General features: G+C 43.1%; 1 protein-coding gene across 2 annotated transcripts; it reads left to right on the plus strand.

Annotated features, from left to right (window-relative positions):
- Nucleotides 1–4: 4 nt before the first annotated feature.
- Nucleotides 5–27,171, plus strand: ANP32B (acidic nuclear phosphoprotein 32 family member B). 2 transcript variants are annotated; one of them, XM_004271470.4, is made up of 7 exons: nucleotides 5–415; nucleotides 12,150–12,299; nucleotides 15,484–15,606; nucleotides 20,992–21,181; nucleotides 24,279–24,403; nucleotides 25,428–25,503; nucleotides 26,718–27,171. In XM_004271470.4, exons 1-7 carry the CDS (start codon nucleotides 362–364, stop codon nucleotides 26,783–26,785), a joined length of 786 nt encoding a protein of 261 aa, XP_004271518.1. In that variant the 5' UTR covers nucleotides 5–361; the 3' UTR covers nucleotides 26,786–27,171. The 2 variants fall into 2 exon arrangements, 1 of the variants encoding a protein (XP_004271518.1); XR_004484027.2 differs by lacking the exons at nucleotides 5–415; nucleotides 15,484–15,606; nucleotides 20,992–21,181; ... (1 more) ...; nucleotides 25,428–25,503; nucleotides 26,718–27,171 and adding an exon at nucleotides 747–1,928.
- The last annotated feature ends 213 nt before the right edge of the window (nucleotides 27,172–27,384 follow it).

The following is a 27,384-nucleotide window of genomic DNA, read 5'->3' on the forward strand; positions in this document are numbered from 1 at the left end:
GGTGCACCGCGGCCGCCGAGCCGAGCGGCGCCGCGCGGGGCCGAGTCGAGCCGAGCAGCCACCCGCGACGCGTCGCCGGTTTAAGCGCAGTGCGGGGCCGCGGCCGGGGGCGGCGGTAGTGAGAACAGCGCTGCGCTCCAGCCCCCTTTTCCCTCCATGGTTTCTCTCCGCTCCCGTGAGTAACTTGGCTCCGGGGGCTCCGCTCGCCTGCCCGCACGCCGCCCACCGCCCGGGACCGCGCCGCCGGCCTCTGCTACTAGCAGACCCCTTCTGACGGCCCTCGCTGCGCAGGCTGGGACGCCTCTCCCCCCTCCGCCACCGCCGCGGAAAGTTAAGTTTGGAGAGGGGGGAAGAGAGAAACATGGACATGAAGCGGAGGATCCACCTGGAGCTGAGGAACCGGACCCCGGCAGCTGTAAGCAGAGCCCCCTTCGGGCGCCCTCTCCCCCGATGACTTGCATGTAATGGTGGCCACCTGCGGGGCCCCGACCGCGGGTTCGCCGGCCCGGCGCGGGGAAGAGCGCAGCTCGCGGGCTCGGACTGTGAAGGCGGGCGAGCGCGGAGGGGGGAGCGAGCGCGCGGGGATTAACTCTTTGGCGCCCACGGGCCCCCGCGGCCGTCCGGGGAAGGCGGTGGGGTGGGGAAAGCAAACTTTGAGCTCCTCACCCGCCGGGGTCCTTTCCCGGAGGAGCGCGTGTGCGTGTGGCCGGCGGCAAGGGAGGGAGGAGGGGGTTGTGTAACGCTGGGAGCCATGTTTGCAGCCTCCCGGGACGCGCGGCCGGGCGGAGGCCCGGCCTGCCGAGGAGCCGCGCGGCCAGCCGGGGCTGGGCCCATTGCGGGCCAGGCCGTGCTCCGCGCGCCCCGGGCCGGCCGGGGAAGGGGCTTGGGCGGGGTGGGGGGGCTCCTCCGGCCAGGCCTCGCGGTTGGCGCCGGCCCGGCTAGGGCAGGGGCCGAGGGGCGAATAGGGGGCTCTTGGCCTCTGAGGGGGACGGGAGGTCCCATCGGGCGCTGGGGGGCTTGAGCGGGCATGGCTTGGCGCGCGCGGAGCGGGGGAGGGGCGAGCTCGGGCGGCGTCGGTGGCGCAACCGCCGCCCCTCCCCAGGCCAAGTTTGAAAAAAGGATGCGGTTCCCGCCATTTTTCAAGCCTAAAAATAAAACTTTCTCCGGCATTTCTCTCGCTCCCTTTTTGCCCCCCGGGCCTTCCCCAGTCCCGGCCTCCCAGGGCGGGCCTTGCTCAGCCCGGGGCCGCCGGTGTGGCGTAGGCGGCTTCTCCCTTCCCCCGTGCCGCCGCAGCGGAGCCCTGGGGCCCCTGCCTGAGAGGCTGGCCCCTCGGTGTGGGCGGGCGGCGGCGGCGGCTCCTCGCGTCAGCCGGGGCGCGCCACAGGCCGACACAGCGCCATGTTGGCGAGCTGTCGTCTCCCTCCGCCGCGTGAGCCGGCCTGCTGGCTCGGCCAGCCGGGCCCTGCCCGTCCGCACCGGCGGTGGCTGTGGGCCGCCGCTCCCCGGGCCGAGCCTGCGGCTTGTATGGTGCCCGCCTCGCCAGGGCTTGGCTCGCTCTGGCTGGAGCCGCGCGCTCCGGCCGCCGCCGACTCATCTCTTGGGCGCGCTGCCGTCTCCCTCCCCCCTTCTTAAAAGGGCAACGCCAGGCGACCGCCTCCGCCCTGGTCGAGCGTCGGGGGCACGGGCGGGCCTCGGCTGGGCTCGCGGGCCGGGCGGCCTCTGTCCTCGCACGTGCTCCAGGGCCGCCGACCCAGGCCGGCACTCGCCCGCCGCGGCTGCGTGAGCGGCGGGTGGACGTTTAAGAATCGGCTTTCTTTTCTCCCCTGGCCCTCCCCGCGAACTAGAGCGCCTTCCCGTGGCCGGGCGCGGGGCCATGTTTCCTGGCCCCCGCGCGGGGAGGCCGTGCCTCTGCCAGACCCCTTCTTCGGGTGAGTGGCGTCTTTTGGCCCTGGGGCAGCCGATGCTGGCGATGGGCGCGTTTCGTGCAGTCAGGGAGCTATGGGTAACAAGTTGCCAACTTGTGGGAATTCGTCAACCGGCTTTCCCTTGTGTGCATGAGGTTTTGAATTCCTGAGGTCTTCACAAATGAGGTGCCGGGTCGCTGCACCTCGTAGCCTCCCCGTTTGTCCCTGAGGACCTCGGGGGGTGGGCGTCTCGACTCGGTGCTCTGGGTTTTTAAGGTTGAGGTTTGACCTCAGTGGTCCCTTCGGTCCATCAGTCAGACATTTTGTGTCGGCCACGTGCTAGTATATTGAACCGTTAAGCTTCTTCATACTGTAAACCTTGTAGAGTTGTGATCTCATTTTGAGGAGTTGTTAATTTAAGACGTCTGAATTATTACTGCGTAGTTCCAAATGAGGAGAATGTGGAGGAATTAGATTTAGCCAAATTTTCCAAAAGAAAAGTACACATGGGTCTTCAAAGTGCCTTAAAATCTGGAATTTGAGTTCTTTGAGGGTGCATAAAGTACTCTTAAAATACTCAGCTAAGAGCACTGTTGCTCCTTCTGGGAAGTACAGTTGGGCTAGTTGTATGTGGAATTTGTTCTTATATGAAATAACTAATATATTGCTTTTTAAGAACATATATATGTGCAACCGTTAATTTTTCAAGAAATCAGCTTAAGCCTTGCCCTTTTGCCCAAAACAGGCTAGAGTCGTGAGGCTATTTAACTTATACTGAAAGGTCAGTTTGTCAGTTGCAGTATTCACATATCAGGAACTCAAAAGCCACAGGTGACTAGTGGCTACTGTATTGGGCTGCACTCTCCTACTGTAATCCACTGGTTTTTGTTTTTTAATATATGACCTTTTTAAAAATATATATCTTCACTTTTTTAAAAAATTATTTATTTATTTTTGGCTGTGTTGGGTCTTCGTTTCTGTGCGAGGGCTTTCTCTAGTTGCGGCAAGCGGGGGCCACTCTTCATCACGGTGCGCGGGCCTCTCACTATCGCGGCCTCTCTTGTTGTGGAGCACAGGCTCCAGACACGCAGGCTCAGTAGTTGTGGCTCATGGGCCTAGTTGCTCTGTGGCATGTGGGATTTTCCCAGACCAGGGCTCGAAACCATGTCCCCTGCTTTGGCTGGCAGATTTTCAACCACTGCGCCACCAGGGAAGCCCTTGACTTTTTTAAAAATTAATCTATTTTTGGCTGTGTTGGGTCTTCCTTACTGCACGCGGGTTTTCTCTACTTGCGGGGGTGGGGGGTCTACTCTTTGTTGCGGTGTGCAGGCCTCTAGCTGTGGTGGCCTTTCCCGTTGTGGAGCACAGGCTCTAGGCATGCAGGCTTCAGCAGTTGTGGCTCGCTGGCTCAGTAGTTGTGGCACATGGGCTTAGTTGCTCCGCGGCATGTGGGATCTTCCCAGACCTGGGCTCGCACCTGTGTCCCCTGCATTGGCAGGCGAATTTCTAACCACACTGCCACCAGAGAAGTCCGTAATCCACTGGTTTTATTAAATAAATATTTGAGTACCAACAGTATGGCAGGGCCTGGAAAAGCAGTGTGAACACGCAGAGAGCAGCCCCTTCCGTCCTGAAGCCTCAGAACCTGGTGGTGCCGTTGCACTGTGCAAGTAAGGGGGCCTTGGGAGAGTGTCGTGGGAGCCAGCCAGGATTGTGGGGTAAAGAATGGCTCACCTTGGGCTTCCCTGGTGGCGCAGTGGTTGAGGGTCCACCTGCCGATGCGGGGGACGTGGGTTCGTGCCCCGGTCCAGGAGGATCCGACATGCCGCAGAGTGGCTGGGCCCGTGAGCCATGGCCGCTGAGCCTGCGCGTCCGGAGCCTGTGCTCCTCAACGGGAGAGGCCACAACAGTGAGAGGCCTGCGTACCGCCAAAAAAAAAAAAAAAAAAAAGAATGGCTCCCCTAGGAACTCTTACAGGGAGACTGAGTAGGAGTTAGGTTCTTAAGAGGGGAAAGCTTTGACCTTAAACTGAAGGCTTTGGGGGGTGAGGGGAAGCTGTAGGAAATTTTAAAATAAGAGTTTAAAAATGTTTTGCACAAAAGCATCATCTTTAAGGTAAGTGAGAAGTTCCAAGATGATTCTAAGTCAGCTAGTCACATGGCTCCATATGTTGTGGAGCCAACTGTTAAAGAGTAGCCTTGACCTCTGGAATCCTGCAGACTCTTGTTATTTGGGGAAAGAAGAAGAACCCTGTCTTTATTGAATGTATTGGTATAATGACAGGAGGCTCTTAAATGCACAGCACAGTGTATTCCTTGGTTGACCTTGATGTCATCAAGTGAGCTTTAAGACTGTTTGAGGAGGGTAAGTGGAGGCTTGATCATCAGTGTTTTTGTTTAAAGACCAGATGGGCTTTTTTTTCTTCAATGGAATTTTTTTTAATAAATTTATTTATTTTTGGCTGTGTTGGGTTTTCGTTGCTGCACGCGGGCTTTCTCTAGTTGCAGTGAGCGAGGGCTACTCTTCGTTGCGGTGCGCGGGCTTCTCATTGCGGTGGCTTCTCTTGTTGTGGAGCACGGGCTCTAGGCACACGGCCTTCAGTAGTTGTGGCACACGGGCTCAGTAGTTGTGGTGCACGGGCTTAGTTGCTCTGCGCCATGTGGGATCTTCCTGGACCAGGGCTCGAACCCGTGTCCTCTACATTGGCAGGTGGATTCTTAACCACTGAACCACCAGGGAAATCCCCAGATGGACTTTTATTGTGAGTGTGGCTTTTTTGTTTTTATTTTATTTGGGGGTTTGAAGAAGACCCTGGTAACACTTTACTTCTTGTGTTCTTTAGCCAAAGTACATGAGACAGACCAAGATAATAGGTTCCATTTCACCTGTTATAAACCGGTATGCTCATTTCCCTAAGGGGGTGACTTATAAAGAACTATAATAATTAAGTTTTTTCTTAGTCTAAAGCACCTCTTTATATCAGAGGTTTGTTCTCATAGTGGAAAAAATGGCTTAAGATGGCATTTTAAAATAATCTTCAAAAAGAACAGTGATCACTGTTTTTAAATATAGGCAAGGATAGGAAATACTTTATACAAAACATTATTGGTGTTGTCAGTTATTTCACTGAGAGGAAATTGTATAGTACTAGAACATACCATGTATACCACAGAAATTGGTGGTGTTGTCAGATGTGAGAAGAGACATGCAGTAGCGAGATATAGATATTATCTATATCTAAATTTGTAATTTAGATATATTCCAGAATTTGAGAAAATACGTGTTCTTTATGTGAGGCCCTGATCTTTCTATTATGCCAAACATGCCACTGATACGAGCACCTCATTAACTATGAATCTAGGGGTATCTAGCCTTGATGTTAGCTCTGTTCCAGTCTTGTGTTCAAAGTTAGAAAGTCATGCAGTTCCTGTGGTTTACAATCAATGCCCCTGTGGAACACTGGTGGGCTGTATGCTAGACTGAGACATTTCATATCCCACAAATAAGAGTAGTTTTTCCTTAGTCCCAATTTACTAAAAAAAATTACTTTTAAAAATAAATAACGTGAGGGGACTTCCCTGGCGTTCCAGTGGTTAACGCTTCACTGCCCCAATGCATGGGGCACGGGTTTGATCCCTGACTGGGGAACTAAGATCCCACATGCCGCATGGTACAGCCTTAAAAAAAAAAAAAAGGAAAAAAAAGACAACGTGAGAAGAACCTTTCCCCCAACTTTTGGCATTTATTGTTTTGTCTGTTGTGATGTGATTTTGAGCTCCGTGGAATATTCTAATTGGTTGCATAGCAGCTAATTGGGTTCTTTTCCTTGTATAAGGAATACAGTCTTCATTGAAGAAAAATTTGATACAGATAAGCTAAAAAAAATAGTAGATATAGATAAGGAAAAATTTAAGAACTCAGAAATCTCATACACACCCATCCTACCACCTAGACATTCTGGTGTATAGTCCACGAGAATGTTTTTTTCTAAACTCAGATCATGCTATTAATGCATATAATATCTTGTTAAAATATAGTAAACATCTTTATCTTTCTCTGGCACAGTTTATTATTTTACAGCCTCATTGTTAACGTCTGCATTGGTCATAATTTTTTTTTTTTTTTTGCGGTACTCGGGCCTCTCACTGTTGTGGCCTCTCCCATTGCAGAGCACAGGCGCCGGACGCGCAGGCTCAGCGGCCATGGCTCACGGGCCCAGCCGCTCCACGGCATGTGAGATCTTCCCGGACCGAGGCACAAACCCGTGTCCCCTGCATTAGCAGGCGGACTCTCAACACTGTGCCACCAGGGAAGCCCTGCATAGGCCATAATTTAACCATCCCCATTAGGTGGTTAGAACGTTTTTTACTGTTTTAAGTAGTATTGAAATGAACATTTTGTAATGTGAATCTCTGTCAAATTGCTTTCTAGAATGGTTCTCCCCACCAGTAGGGTATGAGTGTTTCCTTCCTTCATACCAACAGTTCTGCCATCCAAACACATTTGAGAACTGCTAATGTTCTATTCTACTGTCATTTTGCAAACATTATTTTAAAATAATAGTAAGGTGGAAGGTTTGAAGACTGGTTAACTCAGAAAGAGTTACTTTCTACATTTTTGGACATATTTCCACATATTTCGCTTACTATAATAATCATGTATTTTCTAACAAAAAAATTGGTAACTCAATGATTTTTAATCCTCTGTATCTTCTTTTCCCCTCTTATAACAATTATAATTGATGATTGGGGAAGGTCACTCAACCAGTTATGGAAATTTTATTTTCTTTTTTTTTAAAGAGTAGCTAGGGGGGCTTCCCTGGTGACGCAGTGGTTAAGAATCGCCTGCCAATGCAGGAGACACGGGTTCGAGCCCTGGTCCAGGAAGACCCCACATGCCACAGAGCAGCTAAGCCCATGTGCCACAACTATTGAGCCTAAGCTCTAGAGCCCACGTGCCACAACTGCTGAAGCCCATGTGCCTAGAGCCCTGCTCCGCAACAAGAGAAGCCACTTCAATGAGAAGCCCGCGCACCGCAACAGAGTAGCCTCTGCTCACCACAACTAGAGAAAGCCCGCGTGCAGCAACGAAGACCCAGAGCAGCCAAAAATAAATAAATTTAAAAAGAGTAGCTAGGGAAGTAGGAAATGAGAGCAAGTTGGAGAGGATGAAAGGAAAATTCCTTGATCTCCTATGGGGCTCCTAGCCCCAATCCCTGTAACTTGGTTGCAATATATTTCAAAATTTGCATTGAAAAACTAGAGTATCAGCTTTGCTGATAACTATCAAAAACAAAAGTTGAATAGGAAACAGTTTGGATTTTTGTCTTTAGCTCTTAAGTGTTTACCTTAAATTAACGTTTGAGAAAAAAACTAGTTTAGTTGGAAGATGAGGAATGAAGAAGAGTGAATTTGGCCCCCAAAGTTAAGTCATCTTTCTTCAATCAGAAAGCCTGGTAACTCTGCCTTGGATCAAATAGCTCCCTGAGTTGTGCCCACAAATGTACAAGTGCCTGCCCAACCTTCCCTCCTGGGAGGATTTGGGACATAAGGAGGAAAAACTAGGGCTGCTTTTTCTTGATTAGAGCTTCCCATTTATTCTGGGTCTAGATTGGGATGCCATGGCATTGTATGTCCCCCACCCCATGTACCTTCCTTTGTAAGGCAGTCTGGATCCCTTCACCCTCAAGAAGGAATTGGGGGAGAGGGGAGGCTTAGTTATCTCAAGTGCTGCTGACACAATGCCTGAGAGCAGACACCTTTTCACCAGGGTCCTGTTTAGAACTTTAGACTGGCTAGAATGCTGCTTATGGCAGGCTTTCCAGACCTGTCATCCTTGGGCACAGCCCTAAGTGGACCCTCCTTTGGTCTCTGCTTTCTGCAGTAATTTCTCACTCTGCTCTGTGCTTGTTTGTGGCTCATCTTCTTACTGTGCCTCTGGAACTTTGTTCTGGGGTTAGCCCATTTCTTTACTACGTGCTTAGCCTTCCTGGAAAAGTCTAGGGACATGATTTCACTGCTGAGCCATACAGCCCAGCCCTTCCCTGTACTCACCCCAATACATTCTGTTGCCTCCTACTCAAGGAGAAAATTAAAGGTCTCAGGTGTGCGTTCCCTGACTTCTCACTCTCCCACTTACAAACTTACCTGCACCTGTACCCATCCTAGCCATCTCTTCTCCATGAAAGAGCTGCCCCATCCTCAATAAGAGTAGAATAACATCTCATTTTTAAATATGTATCTTTTATAATTTGTTGTTGTTGAATGATTTTTTTGTTTACTGATGATTTATATTTTTATGGCTTGTCTGCTTTTTTGTCATTTCTTTTGAGGTGTTTGGTTTTTTCCTCACTTAGGGTAAAAACAGTATCCTCAAGAAAAAGATAACTATATGCAAATACCTAGAATTTCCATATGTCAAGAAAGGTCACCAAAAAAGTGTTAAGAGGGATTGGTTGCCGTTTTAAATAAAGAACTCAAAACTCAGAGACTCTAACGTTTATATTTTTTTTTCACCTAGCAATAGATTGTGAGGAAACAATCCTTATTACAAAAGAAATTTCACATAAAAAGATAGCATGGCATTATATATAATAAACTTGGAAACATGTTCAATAGGGAGGATTGTAATTTATGGTGCATCCATACACTTTAATTTCTTTAGCCATTAAAAAATATTTATAATTGTTAAAATATGCTAAGTAATATTGTTTCATCTTGCTGTGTTTAAAATATACAAAGACTGAAAAAAAAAAACCCAAAGTATTAAGTGACAAACAGCGATATGCTTTAAGCAGCATTAATGTGATTATGCTTAAGATCAGAAAGTAGGTTCTCTTCATACCCAGGTTTCCTCTGTTTCATCATCTGCTCATTCCCCTACAATCCAGACACAAACCCCAATGCCACTTTTTCTGCATTTGACAGTTGTGAAGGCTCCTTCTCATACTGAGGTATGGTGGTAACTAAAATAGACATGACCCTGCCATCATGAAGCTTGATGAAATTTCAAGGCTAGCGGTGACCTTTTTAAAAAATTATTTTATTTTTAATATTTATTTCTTTATTTGACCCCGCTAGGTCTTAGTTGTGTCATGGGGGATCTAGTTCCCTGACCAGGGATGGAACCTGGGCTCCCTGCATTGGGAGCGTGGAGCCTTAGTCACTGGACCACCAGCGAAGTCCCTAGGAGTGACCTTTTTTTTAACCTTTATTTTTTTTAATAGATTAATCTCATCATAGAAATGTTAAATAAGGTTATGGAAAAGTCCCCCAGCCAGTCACTTTCTCTCCCTGAGAAGAATATAAGAAAGTGAATGTGTGATATGTGACATAAATGAAAACATTTTATACATTTTGTGCCTTTTTCATCATACGCTGTATCCTGGAAGTGAGTCCTTTGTTGATGGACAGTTGTATTGTTATCTAATTTTTTTCAATCCTTTTTCCCCCCCCCTCAGTAACTTCTTATGCCTTATTTCATAAACCTTTCTGGGTGTTTGAAACTAATGCTTCACCTTTGGGTACTACTGATTCTTCTCAAGTCACCTTTGCAGGATCCCCCAGGTTCCATCCTTGGTTCTCTTCCTAGGAATTCCATCTTTTCACTGCTGTCTCTACCCTGATGACTTCCAAATCAGAACTTAAAACTAGAACTCCCATGAACTCCAGACCCTCATGTCCAGCTGCCTGGGGATGCTTTCACCTGGATTTCTCATGAGAACTTTAAACTTGGTATTATTTGTGGTATTCATTATATACCTGCTCCCCCCCTACCCCGACCCCATCCCCAAAGCTGTTCCTTCCTATTTCCATCCAGCTACGTAGTTCCCATTTCTTTAAACCAGAACCTCAATTCCTCTCCATCTTTCATACTCAGCAGTTAGATTTGCAGATTTGGACCACTTTAACATCTTTTTTTCCCTCCCAATTTCTCCTTGATTCCTATTTGGCTATTTGGTTCAGCAGACTTGTTCTAACTCTTTGATGACTCTAGTTAAAGCAGAATTTTACCAGTTGAGAGAAATGTCCAAGAGGTACACCCGTGGGCTGGGAGGCAAAATGGCTATCTAAATTCCTCCTTACTTGGCTTTTGGCATATTGGTGTCATTCTGTATAACGTTTTTGGATTCTCTGTCAGATATAGTCATAGAAAACCCCCCAAATCAAATAGAAACATTTATTTGTAGTGCAGTATACTACTTAGGTTGGTGGGGGATTACAGTTGACCTTTTTTTTAAAAAAAAATGATTTGCTGGTTTTACTCTTTTTAATAAATGTATTTATTTTTTATTTATTTATTTTTGGCTGTGTTGGGTCTTTGTTGCAGCGCCTGGGCTTTCTCTAGTTGCGGCAATGGGGGCTACTCTTTGTTGCAGTGTGCGGGCTTACCATTGTGGTGGCTTCTTTGGTTGCGGGGCACGGGCTCTAGGCGCATGGGCTTCAGTAGTTGTGGCACACAGGCTCAGTAGTTGTGGCTCACAGGCTTTAGAGCACAGGCTCAGTAGTTGTGGTGCATGTGCTTAATTGCTCCATGGCATGTGGGATCTTCCCGGACCAGGGATCGAACCCGTGTCCCCTGCGTCGGCAGGCGGATTCCCAACCACTGTGCAACCAAGGGAAGTCCTACTTTTTTTTTTTTAATACAAAAGAAATACATGCTTGTAGAAAACTTAGTACAGATAGGAATAAAGTAAATAGCAAAGGTCTTTGTCATTCTCCTGCAGCCTTTCCCAGTATTCACTATGCCCCAAGCACTACTTTCTATAACAGTTCTACTTCACAGATGAGGAAACTGAGGCACAGATAGGTTAAGTGACTTGCCTAAGGTCACACAGGTTGTGAGTGGCAAAGCCAGAATTCAACCCTAAGCATCTGTCTCTGGAGCCCAGCTCTCCTCAGTCTACCTTAAGTTTTCAGATATGCTAATTTTCATCAGAAGAGGAAAGAATGTCTGAGGTAGCTAGAGAAAAGTGGAAGGAAGGGAAGAAAGAAACAAAAGATATAATGGGCCTGTTTGCATCCTGAAAGCAAGGCTTCTGAAGAGGAAGTAGAGTAGTGAGAAGTAGTGAAGAAGCGAGCAAGAAGTTGTGGTGGTGTGGGTGTCACAGACTCTAAATCAGTTTCCTTCTCTGTAACTGAGGGAAGGGTATGGTGGTACAAAGAAAAATGAGTAAATTCTCCATAAATGTTAGCAATTGCTAGAGTAGTATCCTTGGATTTTGTATGAGAGAATAAAGATACTACTAGCCCCTATTTTCATTTTAGAACTATCAGCATCTCTTCATACATGCTTGATTAATGCTATTAAACGTGTTAGATTCACTGCAAGAATGCCTTTGGCAGTTAAAACTAATTTGCATCAGTGTAAATTTATCAAAATGTGTTTAAAACTTGCAAGTTTCAGAGTCAACCACAGAGCAAGAATGGCAGTAGGGATTATCACGGTAGATATTCACACAGTAGACTTTATTAAATAATCAGTATTCACAGTCTTCAGATGTGATACCTTTGGATGGATTTGAATTCTGAATTTCAGGACCTCCAAATAAGGAGATTTTGTTGCCTGAAAAAGGAACCTAATATCTAACAGTTCTCTCCCCTAGAAATACTTTCTTACATGTAACACAAAATGATCTTTGTTTTGAATTAAGGCCTCTTGCATCTTGATCTTTTCCTAGTGTTAGAATAATCTTAGTAAAGATTAATAAGACCAAAAGTAGAAATGTATAGTCCAGAAACCTGTAGCCACAATCTCTTAGTGACCTTGATGGGAAAAGTGAAGCTTTCCTCTTTTCCTTGTGTCAGTCTCCTGGGCCTTGAGGAAGACTCGGCCTAAAGGGGTTGCAGGGGTTGTGGACTCAGCCTAAAGAGGTTGCAGGGGTTGTGGTGGGGTATCTTCACTCCACATTTGTAGTTAAAGCTGCCCCTTGCGGAAGAGACTTGGGAAAAGGAATAAGGGGGTTATCATTTCTTCACTTACCTTGTAAGAACTGTAGTTTCTGTCTCTGGAAAATAAAGGGTTTAAATCTTTATTTGTATCATGGTGTGACATTCCACCCTTGATATCTATTAGAATATTGTTACTAAAGGCTTAATCATTTTTCATTTATTTATAACTGTGACCTAGGTCTAAGTTGAGGCTGCCACTATATGTGGGTGGTTTGGTGGGTATTTATGATTGGAGTTTTTGCATTGTTTTCTGCATGTTTTTTAAAGCTTTTCTTCCCCACTTTGTCACCCACAGGTTCGAGAACTTGTCCTGGACAATTGCAAATCAAATGATGGGAAAATTGAGGGCCTAACAGCTGAATTTGTGAACTTAGAGTTCCTCAGTTTAATAAATGTAGGCTTGATTTCAGTTTCAAATCTCCCCAAACTACCTAAATTGAAAAAGGTAAGTGCTTTTTCTTTAACAGTAGAAGAGAGAACCATCCTGCGGAAGGGAAAAATATATGATTCTGTCTGTAAGGAAGCGTTTAGTGTAGCAGAAAGCATATGGCCTTTGGAACTGGGCAGATCTGGGATTGAATTACAGCTCTAACGTTTCCCTGATGGGTAAATCTTCCTCAGGTTACTTAATTTCTCTAAGACTCAGTTTCCTCATCTGTAAACTTGTAATACCACCTGACCTTGCAGAATTGCTGTGATGTTTGGAAATAATACATGTTGGGTGCTGAATAAATAGTAGTTATGAAGAATAATTACTTTGTGAATAACTTGTTATGAATCTGTTGCTATGATGTTAACTCATTGTTCTTAGTATGCTCTGGTTTAAGAACCACAGGTGCCTCCCATTCTCCGTGTTTTATGTTAAGGGAGAATTGAAGTATAGACCTTTCAAATTTGTAGTCTATGTTATTTCAAACCCATTATGTAATTCTTAATGACTAGAAAGTTTAAAATGTGTTGTGATTGACTGCAAGAGTTCATTTTAACAAAACTGCTGTACTTCCCTATCCTAGTTGACGGCCCATTGTTAGGGCTTTATTGGTCTAATTATAAACCAATCGCTATCCCCCCTAACAAGCCCCCCAAAAAAAACAACAAACAAAAAAACCTCAAGAAAAATGTTTTTTTCATGTCCTTGCACGTTGCCCTGTCACAAAGCCCCAGAATGTCAGAACTGGAAGAAACTTAGATCTTCTAGCCTTGTTTTACAGGCACAGCAGTAGACCCAGAAAATACAGAAAGGTACAGTAATTTGCCTAAAGCCACCCACAGAAGTGGTTAGTACTGGAACCAAAGCTAGAACCCATATCTTCCTGTTTGCTAATCCAGTATCTTGTCCATTACATACGAAAATGTTTGTGGTCATGGCAGTGTTGCAGAATTCTCCACTGTTTACCTAATCTCTTTATTAGGGAGTTTAAGTTGAACCTTCATCTAAAAAAGATACACATAGAAAACAAATCAAATTGAGGCAAAGGACAAGTAGGCTGTTCCTGTAACTTGCTTGCTTGAATTCTGAGAGGGACTTGTTTTTTGGTTAAGTACATGAATTAAAATCCAGAAGTGCTTTTTATTTATTTGCCTTTTTTAGGTAATAAATGCTCAGGAAGTCCTCATAAGTTTCAGGGCAACCCTCCTGTCAGAAAGAATTCTGTTATGTTTAAATTTGTAAATTTTTTTTCTTTTTTCTGACAGTCATTTCCTTTAGAGGTTCAAGTGTAATCCTTTTATGTTTGCATAGTTTATTGTGACATTGGAAGCTCTGATAAGCCTATAAAAAACTGATGGCTTTTTAGCCTGTATCTACATAAACTTGATGCTAGCAGGTCCCTACTGTGTGTTTTGTGTTCTGTTCTGCTCTTCTAGCATCCTGGTACATTTTCCTGAATTACCATGGTCTGTGTACTATCACACTTATTCAGAAAGTCAGTGTATCAGTGTATCAAATCCTTCTGAAGTCCTATTAATCACTTACCTTGTAGGGTCAGAGAGGGAGGAATAGAGATATCTGTAAACCAAACTTAAAGGCACATTGCGTGTTCTCACAGCTGATTTTCTTCCTACCCTAGAGCACAGATTGTTTTTTTTTTTTTAACAAGAAACAGGTTCTGAAAGAAATTTTGGTGTATAAATGTCGCAGGTTTCCTAAATTTACACATTGATTTCATTTCAAAATAAATATGCCACTAAATGCTTTGGCAGATTGCCTTGTTATCTCTACTCCCTAAGATACTCATGTTGAAAGGATGTGAATACTACATGTGTCGATATTCTAACCAACCAAGAGAAATTTTAGATATTTTACTGGACTGTCCCATCAGAAGGAAAAAAATGTATTGAAATGTTGCATTTTTCTCTTCTGAAATGCTTAATAACACCAAAGCAGCAGACTTACTGTTTTTTAAACTCATTCTTTCAACGAATATTTAAATTTTTAAAAGTTCCTCTATTCTGCATCATGTCCTTCATTTCATTGCATGCCAGACTAAATTGCATAAGTTGTCATGCTGTTCTAGGTACATAGCATAGCGGGGAGCACATTGAAGCTAGCCTGCCTGGCTTCAAATCATAGGTTCACCGATGTAACAGCTGTGTGATCTATGGGCACTTATATCGTCTCTTCATAGTTCATTTTTGTCATCTGTAAATGGGGGTAATAATTCTACCTACCCCATAGGGTGATTGTGAGATCAAATGAGTTCATGGATTTCTAGTGCTTTGAACAGTGCCTGAAGTACTGTGTAAGGGTTAGATACAGTTACCATTGTTGTTGGCAGTTAAAAGAGAATTGAAACTAGCTGTCTGGCTTTAGTTTTCTTCATCTGCAAAATGAAGAGTTTGAATTAGATGCTCTCAACCATCTTATTTTTCCAGGCTCCAATTTCTTTCACTCTAAGAGTCCAATATTCCTTGGTGAAGGCTCGTTCCTTCATTGGCATACCACTTGCTGTGCTACTTGACCTGCAGCTAAGAAATTAGAGTGGGTTCTTAAAAAGGCTAGTGCCAGGTTTGTGTAAGAAGTGTCCTCTGGGGAGTTGGTTTCGTCAGCCCTTTCGAAGCCGTTGCCCCAGTCCCTTTTTCCAAAGTCATGGAGCTTCTTTAAGGGCTTGTACCATTACTGTAGCCTTCAGAGCAACATCCCCTGGTGGCTTCCAGATGTAGAACTCCATGGCGAGCCAACACTGAACAGAACCAGATTAGGTTTCAAGTGGGCATTGTGAGCTTTGCTTGGCACACAGAATAGCTGTTTAGAATGCACAGACCATTTACCCTTCCTGGCAGGTATAGAGTATTACAACTTCTCAAAGAATTCTCATTTGCTTTGACCCACTTTTTAGGTTAGAAAATGTATTTGCTGATGTTAGGGGCCAGCAAACTGTTATAATTAGCAGCTGGTTAAGAAAATACAACTCTTCTAATCCTTACATGTCTCTCCTTCCCAGAAGTGTTCCTGGGATCTGCAAACTACTTATTTGGGTTTAATCAAACAAAATGAACACACCTGCCCTAATAAAAAATAGAGATCATTTGATCTTGGTGTTTGAGAACTGTATTCATTATTTATAACACTTCAATGATATGTGTTTCTCTGTGTGTATTTGTGTGCTGTGTGCATTTTCTCTTAACAGCTTGAGCTCAGTGACAATAGAATCTTTGGAGGTCTGGATATGTTAGCAGAAAAACTTCCAAATCTTACACATCTAAACTTAAGTGGAAATAAACTGAAAGATATAAGCACCCTGGAACCTTTGGTAAGTAATCAAGAATTTGAAAACCAGGACTTATTGGTCATTTTCATTTTCATATTTCTTTATTGTGAGGGAAATAATTGGAAATAATAATTGACTGAGAAAATGGTGGTTTTTTATAGTACTTCTTATAGAAAGAGTCCAGTTTTAAAGAATCAGGGCCTCTTTAGTTATACGTGTTCCTGTGACTTTGCTCTCCCTCCCTTATTATTGTGGTAGCTTCCTTCAAAGGGGAATTCTTTTCTTTTTTGTCCTTTTTAAATGTCATATATTAACTATAGCCTTAAACATTTATCTTAAAATTGTTTCCCCAGACTGGCCAGACTGTTCTATATTATACTTTTACAGAAAAGGCTGTTTATATTGGGTGACATATCTGATCTGTAGATGGAACAGGCCAAGGGCAGCTCCACTGAGTTTTAGGTCTTCTAATTCATGATCTTGTGTTGTAGCTGGATCACTGTTGCCTAAAGTTTTGCATGGGAACCCCCAGATTCTCCTCAGTCTTACATACTGGGATAAGCTATGGAAAGTTAAATGCCAGTTGGGTTATAGACTTGCTGTGTGACCTTGGGCAAATTGCTTCTTCTCTCTGGGCCTCAGTTTCCTCATTTATGAAGCAGGAAGGATAATAATCCCTGCCTAACTTACCTCACTTAGGAGTTCTGAGAATAAAATAAGGTAATGCACTTACTTTGCTTTGTAAGTTGGGAAGCTGTGTTAATGGGGGTCCAGTCTAGTGGAACTTGTAGTGACCAGAAAAAAGCTTCTGGAGGCAGGGATTAATGCAGGGTAGGGGTAGCCCCACAGCCTGTTCTCTTTGGCTGCCACCTGGAAATTCCTATTCCATTCAACAATTCAAGATTGTTAAATGACTTTTTTCCCCTAAATATGACATTCTATTCATAGAAGTAGAATTCTATTTTAATAAGGCTAATGAACTCAAACTTGTTTCATATCACCCAAAGAAGTTTGTGGCAGCTTTCTGGGTTTTTTTTGTGTGTGTGTGTGTGTTGTACATAAAGTCAGTATTTCCATCTGACTTAACTTGCAAACATTAATTGGGAGAGGGGCTATACAGCAGATAGGAGCTGTCTTTCAGGATCCAGCACAGCAGAACCCAAGAGGATAAGGCATCCTTCTGCTATCTCTATCTTTTCTGATATCACAATATATTAAAATATTTGCACTTCATATCATTTGTACAGAATGTGCTGTTGATATTTCAAGAGAAGATAGAGTTAAATTATGACTCTTAATAAAGAGGATTTCCTGCTAAAACTATAGGGTCTTTTCCCTCCTAATAGTAATTGAGGGTCTGTTCCAATATAGATTTAGTCACTGTTTACCGAGTCCCTTTGTTTTTATGTTTCATTAAGTAGACCACATTTAGCTCATTTCTCATAAATGTTGCGAGCCTGTTGTTCACCTTTGCTCCATGAATTTTGTCCCCTTTTTTCTGTTACCAGTTCACTCAGATACTTGGGCTCCCTACTTTTTCACTAGTTCTGTTTTCCTCCAAATCAATCCCCATTTCCAATGTTTAAGCAAACATTTATTGCAGTTTGCTTTATTCAAGGATGTTAACATTTGCCCATGTATCCTCATGTAATGCAAAGAAGAGGGAATGTCCTCCTTTTAGAAATGAGGAAACCAAGTTTAATTACTCAGCAGCTGCAGAATAAATGGCGAGTAGGGATTCAAATCCAAGTCCATCCTTCTTTCCACTGCCCTTGGGACCTGTTCTTCTCTTTTTAACCTATAAATTTATCCCATACCCAAATTGACCTAAGCTGGGAGTTCCAAAAGGAGCACTAAATTAAGTGCTGATGGTCTCCCAGTCCCATGGGGCACTCTAAGCCTTTATTGTTTGTGTTAATGACAGGCTATCAATTTAGGGTCATTGTAAGCACAGGAACCCCTTCTCTCTAGAACAGAGCACCAGGCAGTACCTTTCCATGCTAAATCACTGGCCATTGCCTAATTCTCCTAGCAGCCTTAGTCTTCTTTGATGTTTCATCAGAAGCTTTTGTCAGTGTCCTAGCATTCAGAGGCAGAGCAGAAGCAGACATTGTGTGGGAGTTGTTCCTGACCTGGTCAGTGATTTATTAGGGCCCTTTGGTGGCTATGAAAGTCTCAATCCCCTGGGGCAATGAAGTATGAGAAAAATAATCATTATAATATTTACCATTTTTGGAGGATCTGCTATGTACCATACACTGTAGTGGTTGCTTTATGTATGTTATCCCATTAGTAATCCTCAACATTTCTATAAAATGGATAGAAATAGCATGGCCCTCATTTTACACATGAGGAAGCTGAGGCTTAGGAGAGGCTGAATCCCTTGTCCAGAGTCACACACTTGGCTAGGGAGTTGACAGAGCCACAGTGCCACACACCCAGGGCTGTCTGGGAAAGGCTGAGCTGCCATTCTCCTGAACTTTCTATTCAGATTCCTGGGGGCGCTAGGTGGGTCTCCTGACGTTATAACTTCAGGATAAATAAAACTGTAGGAGAAGGTGAAGGGGGGAAATGTTGGGTCCATTTTGACTTCTGAAAGTATTCTTCAGTGGGGAAAACACCATCCTCATCCTCATCAACCACATACATTTTGAACTCCGTCTACGTTGAGCCCAGTTCTTACAGTCAATGCAATGATTGTGAATGCCTCTGCTTACTACAGGGACATTAATCGAGAGACAAAGAAGGCATCAATTCAAACTTCCTTGGACACCTTTTTTAAGAGACCTGGGCCATCCAAACCATCCCCCAAAGCCCTTCTAAATTCTAAGAAGGCAAGCAAAATTATTGTTAATAAAATGTTTAATGTTTATTATGGCTAGCCTATTAGTTTTAGGCCAAATTTCTGAAATGGTAGAGTTGTGGGGGTTTTTTTTTGTTTTTTGTTTTTTAAGCAGTATTTACACATTACATTGGGATCCTGAATAATCGGTGTGTAGTGTATTTTGGGCCTTAAAGCACAATTTTACTGCTTTAAACAATTCTAGAGTCCTACAGTTATTGGGGATTTTGTTATTTGCTTTCACTTTGTTTTCTAGCATACTGTTTGGCATGTCCGAATTATTCATAATGGGTCCTTTCTGAAGAAGTAGCAAAAAATGTCACAGATTCAGAGTTGCAGAAACAGGAAAGCCTTGGAGGCCCTGTGTACTAGGCTAGTTGATAGAATTAGAAAATGGGCTTGGGGCACTTTTGAGCATTAAAGATCTGGAGTTGTATGTATTTTTGCACATCCATTCCTAGGAAATAATGTTGAACAGTAAATGGCTCATTCCTTTGAGTGAAGAATTTATACTGAGCCTCTGGGAAAGCTGCCTAAATATATTCATGGTTCTATCTTAGCTGGTATAGAGTCAACCTTTCTGTGAAGAGAAAAGAGTTCTACAGTTGTCTGGGGTGGTATTTCAGCATTTTTTTTCCTCTTTGTCAAGAAGTCATACCTGGGCTTCTGGGGGTCAGGGGCTGTCCAGTAGGGAACCTAATCTGAAAGCTACATGACAGAAAAGCAGTTCTCCCTATGATCAGAACGGCTGGGGACAGCTTTCTTAAGACCTCAGTGTACTGACTTACATAAGCACATTATTGGATCCACAAAACTCTTGGATCACTGTACCTTGGTGTTTTGAGGAGTACATTTGTCTGTTGCTGTAACACTGTTCTGTGTTCCATGCTTGGCTCCATGTTCCCAAGGGCTGTTCAGTGAGAATAAAACCAGTGTGGGAACCTCTTTGATCAGGAAGACGAAGATTCGTGAGTGCAGGGATCATCAACCCCTTCCTCTAAAGGACCAGATAATAGATCTTCTAGGCTTTGTAGGCCATGCAGTCTCTGTCACAACTACTCCACTTTGCCATTGTAGCATAAAAGAAGCCATACATAATACATAAACAAGTGAGTGTGGCTGTGTTCCAGTAAAACTTGGTTTACAACTATGGGAGGCAGGCCGGAGTGGGCCAGCCAGCTGTCATTTGCCAAGGCCTGCTTTAGGGCACAGATTTTCAAATGATTTTGTAACTCCCAAGAACTACACAGATACCTCAAGTCCTGCAGACAAGGTTTTGTTCCATCTTTGTTTCTTCCCAGGTCCTTGTGAATGTTGAAATAGATTTCCCAATAAAGCATCGAAGTCTTTAAACATCAACGTTTATTTTTTTACAACTTGCTTCATACAGAGATCCTCTCAGTAATTTTTTAGAGAATGGCAAACTTTTCTCTTGACTCAGAACCATTAAAAGTTAAATTTATGAAGCCGTATATCCATATGCCCCCCAAGCCCCTATTTTAAAAGGCACCAGGCCTCACAGTACTTCACATTTTGTGTTTACTGTTTATCGGTTTGCCCCCTCTTCTGCTCCCCATGAGGGTCTATTGTCACTTTCTGTTGCTGTCTCCTTACTTGCCTGTAATACTAACTCTGCCCTCCCAATCTCTTAATTCACCCTTAATCAAAACTTAATAGACCTGGTATTGAAATACTAGTACACTGATGTAATAACAAATGAAGATCTGAGTAGAATACGTGGACATTTTCCTATTCGCTTTGGCTGCTCAGAAAACTTCTTGGGCCAAGTTTTTAGATCTTAACTGTTTTAGATAGATGAAACGGAGGTTTCAAACAAAGGTATTACAACAAAACTTCAAGGTATGGTAAAATCAGAAGAATTTTACTTCAGAAAGTTCTGGTAATAGTGGCAATCTTTTCCCCCAAAATTAAAAAAGAAGAAAAGAGTGTAAAGTTTCTCTACTTGTGAAGTTTCAACTCTGAGTCCCCCTTCTTTTCCCCCAGCTTGCACTGACTCCTGTCTTCCCAGAAAATATCTGCATCACCACACTTTGTGCTTTACTAGGTTCTGTTCTCGAGTGTTTCCCATCTGTGTCCCCAAGTAGAAACGTCAAGGATCTTGATGTTGATTGATTTCATTGAAAATTTTTTTTCCCTTCCTATTCTACCACCCCAGAGCACTGAAGACTGACTGCTTGATAACCCAGCAAGTTCTTATTGGTCATTTGATTACTCAAACATTAAAACCTAGTTTTGAACCAAATTTGTTGAAGTCTCTGTTTTGTCTCATATTGTAAAAAGGTCCAGTTTTAATAAATATTTCAAATTCATATTTCTTAAGACTGTTCATACTGCCAAAAGAAAACAGTTCTCTGAGAGGATAGAGGTAGAAGGGAAGGACTAATTAAAAATCTAGTGACCTAATATAAAGGTTGCAAAGGACTTGAAATGTTTTCCTATGTACAAGGCTGAGTAGGTAGCAGCTAATTGAATTCAGAGCCTAGAATTTTACCTCTTTAGGAGATGGGTTTTGTTGCTTATGTTCCTTTGGTTTAGTAGGTATGTTTCTTGATCCTTTTCCTCAGAAAAAGTTGGAATGTCTGAAAAGCCTGGATCTGTTTAACTGTGAGGTTACGAACCTGAATGACTACCGAGAGAGTGTCTTCAAGCTCCTTCCCCAGCTGACCTACCTGGATGGCTATGACCGAGAGGATCGTGAAGCCCCTGACTCAGATGCCGAGGTGGATGGTGTGGATGAAGAAGAGGACGATGAAGGTGAGTGGGCACAAAGCAACGTGCAGTGAACTTAATTTCTGCTTTCCAAAGGTCCTGATTAGGCCACTGAATGCTCTTGCTATTGAGAAAAATAATTTATATCCATGCTTGTAGGCGTTCTGTTAAATTTGAAACTCTTAGGGCATTGAAGTCTTCAAATGATCAAAATAGAAAATGGTTTGTTAGCTAATTAGTCTTGAATTTGGAGCCTAGAGATCATAGACTGCTTCAGTCCATTTTTTGAAGTACTTGTGGTTTATGGTTTACTAAAAGGACCATTGCCTCAGGTCTCCTGCCTTTCTCCTAGCTGTTTCCCTTTCTTGGCTAATGCCAGCTTATCCTTACCAACTCAGCTTTGTCAGCACTTCCAGGAAGCATTTTATGATGCTGGAGACCTAGGTCCTTGTACGTGCCAGAGCATCCCCTCGCTTACCTCTTTCGTAGCACTTGTCACTCTGCTATTCTTGTCCCTTCCAACTATGCTATGATTACCTTCTTTTTTTTTTAAATTAATTTATTTAGCCGCATCAGGTCTTAGTTGTGGCACGCAGGATCTTTCATTGTGGCATGCCAGCTCTCTAGCTGTGGCTTAGTTGTCCCGCGTCGCGTGGGATCTTAGTTCCCCGATCAGGGATCGAACCCTCGTCCCCCACATTGGAAGGCGGGTTCTTAACCACTGGACCACCAGGGCAGTCCCTATGATTATCTTCTTATCTCTTTATTCACAGGGCCTAGCACTTGGTACATGTTTTTTACATTCAAATATAAATATCTTTCCTGCTTTGATATATGACTATAGAGTTTTAAAAGGTAATGATTTGAAAGCACTATGTGTTGGATTCCATTTTTCATTAATAAAGGAAATAATTTCTAGCTATAACATGGAATTAGAATATACTTTTTATTTTTGACTTTTTTTAATATATAAATTTATTTATTTTTGGCTGCATTGGGTCTTCGTTGCTGTGCGTGGGCGCTCTCTAGTTGAGGCGAGTGGGAGCCACTCTTCGCCGTGGAGCGCGGGCCTCGCATTGCGGTGGCCTCCCTCGTTGCGGAGCACGGGCTCTAGGCACGCAGGCTCAGCTGCTCCGCGGCATGTGGGATCTTCCCGGACCAGGCCTTGAACCCTTGTGCCCTGTGTTGGCAGGCAGATTCTTAACCACTGCGCCACCAGGGAAGCCCCTATTTTTGACATTTGATCAAGGTTTTTTACATCCTGTTATCTTTTTTTTTTTTTTTTTTGCGGTACGCGGGCCTCTCACTGTTGTGGCCTCTCCCGTTGCGGAGCACAGGCTCCGGACGCGCAGGCTCAGCGGCCATGGCTCACGGGCCCAGGCGCTTCGCAGCATGTGGGATCCTCCCAGACCCGGGCATGAACCCGTATCCCCTGCATCAGCAGGCAGACTCCCAACCACTGCGCCACCAGGGAAGCCCCATCCTGTTATCTTAAAGAATCTTTGTATATTTTCTACCCAAACTATCCCTCCTGATTAGCTTGTGCTTTCCTTGCACAGTGACTTGTTTACTCTGAGTCACTCTTAGGATAAAAGGTTTCTCACCTGAGTGGCTTAGAGGAAGCAGAGCTATGAGTGATCACATCAATCAGCATGAAGAAAACTTATTCTCCGAGAATTCCTGATGTTGCTAGAATTTGCAGCATTACTGTATTTAAAGTATTATTTTAAATATCTTTAAAGATGAAAGTTTATAAGACAAATGGTTAAGAAAAGTGGAGAACATCATCAGGCACCTTGGTTGCAGTTAGTGGGGTAGTACTCTGGAAGCATTTTACAGTTTTGTTTTGCAGCAGGTTTGAGACAAGGCAAAAAGAGATGGGATGTTAGATGGTAAAGTGGACGCTGAATAGGATGTTTCATCTTGTTCCAAATGTTTACATCACTTAGTCCCTTCATTGCTTGTTCTCAGTTTTTCTTAAAAACCAGTCTGGCTGTCCATATTTAAGTCCACCTTAAATGGGTTGAGCAGCCACCCATGTGCAGGAGCCTGTAAAGAAAATTCCTTGGAGAGTGGAAGGCAGTTCTTGAGAGCAACATCAGTCAGGCAACAAGTATTTGAGAATTTCCTATGTGCCAGGCTTTTAAAACTGTCTATAAACTAGACTAAAAATAGTTTTAAGAAAAAACAAACATGGTTCCTGTCCCTTGGAGCTTACTGTCTACTAAGAAGAGAAATGTTAAGTAATCATAACTAAATAACTAATCACAAGTGAGCAAAGTGTGTGGTAATGGAGAAGCACCAGGTGTGTGAGAGCATAGGAGCTGAGACTGGGGGTCTGGCAAGTTGGCCTGAGGAAGTGATGTTTAACTGAGACTCAAAGGTTGAGCCAGTGTTAGCCACACAGAAAAGAAAGGGAAGAGCATGTGGGGTCCGGAGGCAGGAGAGAGCACAGCGAGCTCCAGGACCTGGAGAGGTAAGAACTAGTTGTTGAGAGGCCTGCACCAAATGGAGTAGAAACACAGGACACAGGTGCCTTTCAGCCTGCCTGGCTACCACCACTGCCCCCACCCCCATCCCCGTTATGGGGTTATTATGGGTGTTTCCCAGGTTCCTGATTTGCACAGCTGGTTTGTGCTGGTACCCTTACCCCAGAGGAAGTTGGTGGGTCTTTTTTGTTTTTTGTGTGTGTGTGTGACTTTTTACTATGGAGAATTTCAGACATAGACAAAGGTAGAAATAACAGTAAAACTAACTTTAACTTTCATGTTCCCATTACTGAGTTTCAGCTGTGGTCTGTTCTCGCCTGATATTATTTTACAGACACACACACTCCCACCCACTTCTCCCCTTCCTTATTTTGAAGCAAATCCTAGGCATTGTATCATTTCATTGGTAAGTGTTGTAGTGTACACTTGGTCCGCCAGGACTCCTGGCCTCTGGATTTTATGGGGCTCAGGTCAAAGGGACTGAGCCACAGCAACTTGCAAGAAAGGAGGTGACTGTGGTTCGTGGTTTTCCCTGACATTGGTGTGGCCCAGCATTTGTCCTGTGGACCAACCCAAAGCTCCCCACCACCTGAGTAGGTGTACCTTGTGAGACACACAGGGTATTTGATGTATTCCTTTTGGACGGTTTTCAGAAGGAGAAGATGAGGACAAGGAGGAGGATGAGGATGGTGAGGAAGAAGAGTTTGATGATGAAGAGGATGAAGATGAAGACGAAGATGTAGAAGGGGAGGAGGATGAAGATGAAGTCAGTGGGGAGGTCAGTGCACCTCTTGTTGCCCTGCTTCCCATTTGTAATTGAAATAAAAGTGGATTGTTTAAAAAAGAAAAGTCTTCTGAAGAAATTAGTATGCTTGTAAATAGACTAATGGCAATCTGATTAATTTAGCTCTTGTCCCCCTTTTAGTAAATACTAAATAGAATACTTACTGAATGCTAACTAGGCAGTGCTTGGCTCTGCAGAGTAAGTTTTGACCCTTTAACTTTGGGAGGCAGCAGCAAGTTGAGTATTCATTTAGTACGGTGAGGAAACTGGAAACATTGAGAACTGATGGGATGTCCTCCCCTTTGTTGTACTGACGTGAAGGGTATGTTTACCAAGTCTGAACTTCTTGTATATCCAGCTTAATGCAGTAAATGCATTATGTACCTGCTGTGTTAAAGAGTTGAGGATGAAAAGTTGAAGAAAAATGTGGTCCTGCTCTGAAAGAGGCAGGTAGTCTAATTTATGGGACAGGCAGTAATAACAGTTATCTCTGAGGAGCTGAATACCATAGAAGGATAGGAGAAAGGAGTGACTTTGACCCTAAAGGGGACTTGTGAATACAGGCCAAGAAAATTAGACATCATCAAAAAAAAAAAAAAAGTGTTCTTTTGTAGTACAAACGTAAGGCTGAGCATTTGTATAATCTCAGAGGTGTCTAATGAAATTAAGTTTCTGAAAGAAGCTTTTTATAGGAAAGGGAATATGGAAGTCTTTGTCCAAACATGCTTTGAAGTTTTTAAAATTATTTCTGGAGTTACCCATCGTAAGTTGTATACTAATTAAAGATGTCTTTAATTAATGCTTACTTCTGGAAAGCAATTTTTAAAGAAAATTTTTAATTAAGCTCATTAATTTAAGAAAATCCAGCAGTTCTCACTATATTAAAGTAGATAAAAGTAACATTACAGTTTTCTCTTTGAATGAACTGTTAAATTTAATAGACAGTTCTTGTTTCTCTTCGTACTTCTTAACTTGGCAGAATTAATCTAATAATGATATGCTATTTACCATTCTTTAGGAAGAAGAATTTGGACATGATGGAGAAGTTGATGAAGATGAAGACGATGAGGATGAAGATGAGGATGACGATGAAGGTGGGTTACTGCATGCACTTTGGTCCCTCTCAGTTAAAGATCAAGGGAAATGTCTGTTAATTTAGAATTTGAAATCACTGAGAAGAAAATAAAATGCCTTTGGCCCTGGTGGTCTTCAGAAGCACTTGTAAAGCCCCATTAGTGTGTGTGTACTGGTTCACCCACCTGCTCTACAGCAGTTAGTAGTGCCTGTATGAGGATGGGCGGCCCCGGCCTCAGTCCCCACATGTGTTTTTAGACCCCATCGTTTGTGTTACTGTTAGGCATGAGATTTCTGTGTTTGGAATTTTTTCATTAAAAAAAAATCTTAATTGGATTGTAATCTTTGCAGGGTAGATAAATAGCACCTTTCTAGTTTTTATTGGTGTTATTCCTTTCCCCACCACAACCAAAACCAGTGAAACATCTGTTTATTTATTAGAAAGTAGATTCTAACGCTTGTGTAAGTTTCAGAGTACTGGGTTGGTTGCTGTGCTTTCTGTTGGTTCATACTTTCTCAGCAGCATCTTCTCTCTGTGCAAGTCACAGGACTAAAATTACTTTGGATACAGCAATGATTAGGACCTGGTCTCTGCCTTCAGGGAGCTTTTTGGAACACAATTTAGTGCAGATTTAGCTAATTTCATTAAAGTAGCAGTGAGTTTTTACTAGTTGAAAAGACAGAACGACGTGTAGGTCTCTGTGTCTCAAATACTTAAGGAGTCTGAGAAATCTCTTTTTAGTTAATGTAAACTTGCAACAGTTTGAGTCTTGCCATGTTCTAGGCTAAATACTTGTGCTATTTCATTTAATCCTCAGAATAACCCTATGGAGTCAGTGCCATTGTCCCCATTTTACAAATGAGGAAATAGGCTTAAGGAGCTCCAGAGTCCTTGCTATTTATTTTAATAACTGCTAATGTCTGATTTTGGTGACCAACAAGTGTAAGAAAAATAAACATTTGGTTAGACAGCAACTTAACTTGAGAAAACTGAGTTAACTTTGCTGTGATTTGAGGTGCTGCTGTGCATTTTACCCTTCTTGGTTCCGTGGCTACTGTTTATGCTTCTTAGAATTAAAACTTCTTAATTAACAACCTGTTGATTTGATCAAGCTTACATCATTTTTTATCTCCCAACCCTTAAAAAATGCATTGTTGTTACCTCTGTTAGCAATAATTAGGCAAAGTAAATGCCTTTCCAGTTGTCTCAAAATGAATTTTTATTATTGTACAGAAGAGGAAGAAAGCGGGAAAGGTGAAAAGAGGAAGAGAGAAACAGATGATGAAGGAGAAGATGATTAAGACCCCAAATAACCTGCAAAAAAAGAACTGTTCAGTATTGGTTGGACTGCTCACACGGATTTGGTAGCTGTTTAAAAAAAAAAAAAAAAAAGTAGCTGTGATACAAACCCCAGGACACCCACCCACCCAAAGAGCCAAAGAATAGTTCCTGTGACATTCCGCCTTCCTCCATTTAGTCCCTCTTGGAAATCCACCACCAAGCTTGGGGACTTCACCCCAACAAAATTGTAAGCATTGTTAGGTTTTCGTGTAAGACTCTTGCTGTAGTGTGGATAGCTATGATTGGTGAGTCAACGGTCCGTGGCTGCCAGTTACACTGAGATTGTAATAGCATTTTTACTTTCTGTACAACAAAGAAGCTTTGTAAATAAAATCTTAACATTTTGGGTCTGTTTTTTCATGCTTTTCTTTTCTTTTTAATGAAAATTTTTTTACATTAGGACATTTTATGTGACAACTGCCAAAAAAGTATTTTTAAGAATTTAAGTGAAATAAACACATTCCTCTTTGGTAAAGCCTAGTTGTATGCTTACATTTGTAATTTAAGACTTTGATTGTAAGCCTGTGTTGAAACACACTAAAGAACTGGTTTCTTTGGT

Source organism: Orcinus orca, chromosome 6 (genome assembly GCF_937001465.1).
Source record: "Orcinus orca chromosome 6, mOrcOrc1.1, whole genome shotgun sequence".
In the NCBI taxonomy this organism is placed as follows: Eukaryota; Metazoa; Chordata; class Mammalia; order Artiodactyla; family Delphinidae; genus Orcinus; species Orcinus orca.

Excerpts from the sequence above, each read along its gene's own strand:
- ANP32B (XM_004271470.4), top strand. The coding sequence starts at position 362 with ATGGACATGAAGCGGAGGATCCACCTGGAGCTGAGGAACCGGACCCCG. Across the intron at positions 416-12,149 it reads GGAACCGGACCCCGGCAGCT|GTTCGAGAACTTGTCCTGGA; the intron begins GTAAGCAGAGCC and ends TGTCACCCACAG. Across the intron at positions 12,300-15,483 it reads AACTACCTAAATTGAAAAAG|CTTGAGCTCAGTGACAATAG; the intron begins GTAAGTGCTTTT and ends TTCTCTTAACAG.